A 6497-nucleotide genomic window follows, 5' to 3' on the forward strand; every position below is an offset into this window, starting at 1 on the left:
CCCCCCCCCCCCACCTGTGTGCTCCCCGGTAGACCTGGATGTGGACTGGAAGTACTTCTGGTCCACTCCTGGGTTCGCCACCGAGCATGTGGAAGGCTCCCATGCACTCCTGTGGGATGCTCCATCTGTCCCAACACTGCAGCATTCACAAGCTGTGCTGATACCGTGAGGTATATAGAAAAAACATTTATAGCGGTATCTGTTTCAGAATTGCTGATTCTCTGAATCAGCATCAAATCTTCAGATTCGGATTCGGCCAAACCAAATCCGGGACAGTAATCCAAAACAACTAATCAAATCACTGTCCCCGATTCAGGCCAAATCCAAATCTGAATTAAATAGGGCCTGCTTTGCACACCCCTAATGTGTAGCGATTGTGTTTTGCTCTGTTTGTAAAATGCTATTGCTATAAGTGATTGTGATATTAACTGTGCTAGACTATAAAATGCGTAGCAAAACTTTGATAGGCTATGAAATACCTGCACAGTGGCTACAAGAAATGGTGCATCATGTAGAGCATCACCTCCAGAGCCTCAAAGAGTTCAGCCACATCAAAGTTTGAGAAGGCTAGATTGTTTGTTTGTTTTATTGTCATATTTTGTTTCCTTTCTTTCTTGCTTTCTTGCTTTGCCTGTGTTAGATATGTATTTTGAGATTTTTATAGTAGAAACAGTAATATAATATAGTTTTTTAATTTCCAGAATTTGTGCAGAGATCTGGAACACAGAGTAAAATGTTGGGATCCTGATGAAAACCAGGGACTTCCTATGCAAACAACATGCCTGGTTTTCCATGGCTGGTTGGAAAAGGCCTGAGCCCTGGCATCTCTCCAGCCTTTTACTAGATGGAGGGGCACTGGCAGGGCTACAATAGCACCAAGCATCCAGTTGGAACAAGCAAGTATTGCCCAGTATACAGGAGTTGTAAAATTGCCAAGACATATCTGGTCCCCAAAGATTCTGACCATAAGATGTTTATCTGATCTGAATAACCATCTTAACAATGAGATAAGACACTGACTGTGCAGCAACATGCTACCTGAAATGCTGAGTAAAAGGCTTGGTAGGCATTGCAGGCTGTACATTCCCTGGTCCCAGTATGGAAGGCCTGTTTAAAACTAATTGGCTAAAATTCAGTTGTTGGGTTAGGGAAAGTAGAGGCAAGATACTGAGTCAGAGGGGGTATGGGCAATATCTGATTGATGGTTAAGGGTTCATTCCAGCATCCAGCCTGCTGGAGCCTCTGACCATGAATGCTGTCATACTTTTCCCAGGATGACTGGTGGAGGTTCTCCCCTCCAAACTTTTGGACAAAGTTTTGGCTGGAATAATCTAGTTGGGGCTGGTTGGTCCTGCTTTGCGCAGGGGGTTGGACTGGATGACCTTCTGAGGTCCTCCTGAGGTCCTTCCAGCCCTAATTTTCTATTATTTTATAATTCTAAGAACAAGAACAAGAAGAACAGAAACTGTAAAACATAATTTTCATTTAAATGTATACAGTGCTGTTGCCTTGAATCTTCAGAAAGTCAAAAAGATTTGAGAGCTGAGTCCATCCACATTTGTTTCAATAGCTTATAAAATATGAAACCTAAAGATGATGTTTTACATGCTAGGAATATTAGATAAAAATGTTTTTTCTACATACCTCAAGGTACCAAGTGACTCATGAATACTGTGATGGTGGGGCAGATGGAGCATCCCATGGGAGTGGGGGCAGGGTCCCCAGCACACTCAGCGGCAGACCCAGAAGCGGACCAGAAGCACTTCCAGTCAATTTCTGAGTCTGCCACGGAGCAAGCAGAGGACCCCTCCCCTGGCCCCCAGCTCAGCGACTGGAGCCTCCAGGGTCTGGGGGGGGGCACTCGGCATCCCCCCATGACCAATCACGGAGCTGTGAGGGGTGCTGGGGGGAGGTCCCCCACATGCTCGGTGGCAGACCGGGAAGTGGACTGGAAGTACTTCTGGTCCACTTCCAGGTCCATCGCTGAGCTTGTGGGGACCCTCCCCACCACAGTCCTATGAGACACTCCATTTACCCTGCCATCTCAGCATTCATGAGCTCTGCTTGGTACCTCTACATATTTAGAAAAAACATTTAAAGCTGTGTCTATGGCCAAGTCGCAGATTCTCTGAATCAGCATCAAATCTTCTGATTCAGCTGAATCGAATCGGGACAGTGATCTGAATCAATGAATTGAGTCACTGTCCCTGATTTAGGCTGAATCTGAATTGAATACCCCCTGCTTCACACCCCTCTAATTATTGTCACCAGACTATGCTGCCTCTTGCTTTCTGTCTGGCTTTTTGACTCTCTTGGTTACTCCATAGCTCAGTCTTAACAACAGGGATAGATCAACCTCTTATGTAGCCTATTCTGTAGGTGGTTAAGGCAATCTCCAGAGACATGGGCTCAAATTCCTCTGAGTGAGGAAGGCCTAGAACTTAGGTCTTCACTTGCTGGGTAAGCTCTCTAATTAATATGCTATTAGACAAAAAGGTGGGCAATACTAAAAGTTGGTCAGATTCCTGCATCAGAAGTGGGAATAGGCATAAATTGCAAGTGAATGGAGACATTTAATATTCAGCCTTACCCAGGTCCTTAAGATCTGACAGAGGCAGGAAATCAGACTCTCTGAAGTTAGTATTTCTTACTGGTTGCCATTCAGTTTTCTGCGTTATGTATTGTCTGTCTCTCCCCTTTCTTTGTACAGAGCACCTAAGCACCTAAACTCAGTTAAATTGAATCTCTTTTTGGACATGGGTGACTGGTGCCACCTTAGTCAAGGCAGGACACATGGTCCCCTCAGAGACCAGCCAGCGACCGGGGGTGGGGAGGGGTTCCCCTGCAGCCAATAGTGAGACAGCTGATCGCTGTGACTGGTAGCTGCAGCCACTTCCGGGAGTGGCTGCAGCCACTTCTGGGAGCACAAAACAGTGCTCCACTACCTTGCCAGTGCTTGCAGGGTGGGCACCGGCACTCCCACCTGCTCCCCCTGCCCATCATTTAAGTGGCTAGCACAGCTGGTCAGGGGGTGCACATGCACCCCCATGCACTCCCTATGCATCACCACTGTTTCTGGATATTTCCTAAATAACTGTATAGGGACAATAAGCATCTACATTTGCTCTTCTGGGGAAAGGTACTTATAATTTAGGCTTTGCTAAACAGAAACAAACCGGATCTGGTATTCTAATCCAGCTGAATATGGTCCTAGTGCCTATTTTACATTAAAACTTCAATAATAACATGTTTCATCCTGAAAACGCTAGAATTACAGGGATTCAAAACATGCAGAATAAAATATATTTTTTTTTTACACTTCTAAAGCTTCCTAATGGCTAAATTACAATTTAGCTCTTGGTAATTTTCCTATTGCTAATTCTTTTGATATGCCAGCCTCTCCACATAGTCTGCTATGGTGCAGAAGAATAGGAGGACAAACACCTAAAACTGTATTTACTGAATAGTCTCAGGTACAGTATCACGCTGTAAGAGCATTATCAAAAGTTTCAGCACTGATATTAGGAGCAGCCTGAAGAAAATACTTCTGGGATGTAATGAATCATAAATAAATAAATAAATAAACAAACTAGGGCATGCTAGAGCAAATAGACCTTGAGAATTATTCTTTCATTTCATTCCCCCATCAAAGTGATATTATTTATGGAACAATGTCAACCCTCACCACAAAATAAATCATGATGAAAATAAGTCTGAGAAAGACTGCAGTCTGAGATCATTCTGATGTGTGAGCATGGGCACAATATATCCTAATATTCCTCCTATTTGAAAAGAACTACAAGAGAAATGATAATGCAGTTCAAACTAATTTGGAATGCTTGTGAATACAAAAGGAACTTTTGAAACAGTTATCAGTATCCAGATAAGGTCTATACATTATAGTGTAGAAGTAATATATGCCCATAAATAATGAATTATCAAAAAGAAGTCAACTTTAACATATTTTAGGATCTGATTTGGAAGAAAATAAGTCATTTTAACAGACATGAGTAATTACTTTATTTGCATATCCAGTAGGTATTTGTGCACAAGTCTGATTCCCACTGCCTGCAGATCTACAACAGGGTTTCCTATATCTACAGTACAATTCCCAACCAAAAGCCCATTCAAATCAACAAAGCCCATTCCAGCCTGCTACAATAGGAATCCCATGACAAGGACAACAGAATGCTTCTACAAAACTAGAGAAAAATTAATCATCTACAGACTGAATTGTATTAACTCTTATCCCAACAACCGAGTCCATGGCTTCTTATTCCATTATCTTGACACTTCATTTGGGTGTCCCTCTAGGTTTTTAGCTGGTTTGTTCATCTTAACTGATCTAATCTATCTTCCATATTTATCCAAATGCAAGACAATCCTGAACTTAAGATAGCATCCACAATAATTAGATTCTTTATATGGAAAATGTATAAAATGCTTATTATTTTCCATGTGTAGAATCTAATTATTGGAGGGTCATCTCAAATTTGTCCCCCCACCACTGCTGCAGTCAATAAATCAGTGGCAGGGGGTCAAGTAGTGAGGGGAGGCAGTAAAGGAGTGGGCAGTGGGGGACACAGTGTGGAGGCACATGGTGGGACAAGCAGGCAGATAGTAAAGTAGCAAGTGCTAGGAGAGGTGTGGGGCAGGCAGTGGTAGGGAGTCAAGCAGCTTGACCCCTTCCCCTTGGCTCCCACACCTTCCCCCTGCCACCTGTAAACCCCCACCACTTACCCCTTGGCACCTCCTCCCTGCTGCCTCTGTCCCCTCTGTGTCTACCCTCCATCAGCCTCAGATCCCCTTCTCCCCCATATCCTCCTTCCCTGGGTTGAAACCAGAGCCAGAACTTAAGCCACAGCAGCCACCTGCCTGTCCCTGCTACCTCATATTTAGATCTAAGATAAGGAGCTTTCCCCTCCCTCCTCCATGTTAAATGAGGAAAAAAAAACCTCTTTTGCATTTGAGTAAATATGGTACTACCTGTCTTAGCAGCATCTCCTTCCCTTGTCTTGTTCCCTTTTATATATTGTTTTTTCTTTCTGCCAGTCCATTCCTAGCATCTGATGAAGTTGTACTTCTTCGCCTCTTTAAGTAGTCTTTTGAAATTGCTACCCTATCCTATCTTCTGCCTGATTTTAGACTGACTTAGATTTTAGATTTTAGACATGGCTAACTATCTCTGTGCACACAAATATGGAAGCTCCAGAGGAGGAATTGCCTATACCCAAGTTTAGAAAATCAGAGTGTATTCAGGGAAAGGATGAAAAAGCTAAGGAGAAACTGCACTAGAAACAGCCTGTTAGATATTCACTTCACATGTCTGGCTTTTTTGTGTGTTAATCTGCTTTTTAATCCAGTTATTTTGAGCCACATTAATTTGTATAGTCAGAATGACATGCAGGACTGAGCCAAATATGTTGGAGATGTATAAGCATATTTTATCAACAAGATGTTATCAAAATAATATAACTTCCTTTGATAAGATTTTCATAACACCATGCTGACTATCTTTAATTCTTCATACTGCCTAATAAGATTGGGATGAGGGTAAACCATTAGCTTTGGTTATTGGTTCTATCTTAGTGCTATCTATTAATGATGTATTCATGTGCCCCATAACAGTCTTTCCATAATTTTGTTCATATTAACATCAGGCTAACTAGCCTATCATTACCCAAGTTATCCCATTTATCTTTTCTAAATTCTGGCACATTAGCCCTATCCTTGTCCTCTGGAATTTCTCCAGGGTTTAATTAAGGTTTTGTTTGAAACCAAAGTTAACGGTGTCTTTGCCCTCATACCAATCTTATTAGATAGTATGAAGAATTTTCTAACTTTAAGGGTTCCTAAGTTCTAGAACAGATCACCTAAGGAAGTTATAGAATACCTACCACTGGAAGCTTTTAACTTTAACTTAGATTTACAGACATTTCTAGTTGACACTGAAAAGATTCTGCCTTGAGCAAAGTTTTAAACTAAATAATCTCTTAAGAACCCTTCCAGACCTATTTCTCTATGATTCTATGCTTCATCTGCCACAAGGCATCTAATTATAAACCAAGTGGCCTTTGAGGAGCTAACATAAAAGTCATTATAGTGATGACTGAGGAGGAAAGATATTAATAGCACCCATCAGGCCTATTGCAGAGTGATCTGTCACATGCATACTACACCTTGGAACTAGTTCCATTAGTTTCTGAAGGTAAATAAATAACACATCTATATGTGGAATAAGGCTTGTAGTACTATTTGATTACCAGTAAGAAAGGTTTCACAACTTCTCAATTTTTTCACGTTTTCTGCTTACCTATACAGACTGGTGGGTTGGGCTGCCAGAAGTACCGATTTTCTACCTGAATACAGGTTATTCTCTCATCGCCTTGCAGCTCATACCCAGGATCACACTGAAAAATAACAGTATCTCCAGGTTCTCTTCCATCTCCATTCCGAGTTCCATTCATAGGAACACCAGGATCACGACAGGCAGTGGC

The 6497-nt window shown here is 42.0% G+C and overlaps 1 protein-coding gene across 1 annotated transcript in view; it reads right to left on the bottom strand.

Moving 5' to 3' along the window:
• The window catches only part of LOC109298984 (CUB and sushi domain-containing protein 3-like), a 29446-nt gene extending 22964 nt beyond the window's left edge, over positions 1-6482 (bottom strand). Inside the window, exon 1 of the mRNA XM_019519427.1 lies at positions 6314-6482. Coding sequence (XP_019374972.1) covers positions 6314-6467 — 154 coding nt within the window. The 5' untranslated portion in view covers positions 6468-6482. The remainder of the gene's footprint in view (positions 1-6313) is intronic.
• Positions 6483-6497: the final 15 nt, after the last annotated feature.

This window comes from Gavialis gangeticus, unplaced genomic scaffold (assembly GCF_001723915.1).
Source record: "Gavialis gangeticus isolate Ggan-Ray unplaced genomic scaffold, GavGan_comp1, whole genome shotgun sequence".
NCBI lineage: Eukaryota > Metazoa > Chordata > Crocodylia > Gavialidae > Gavialis > Gavialis gangeticus.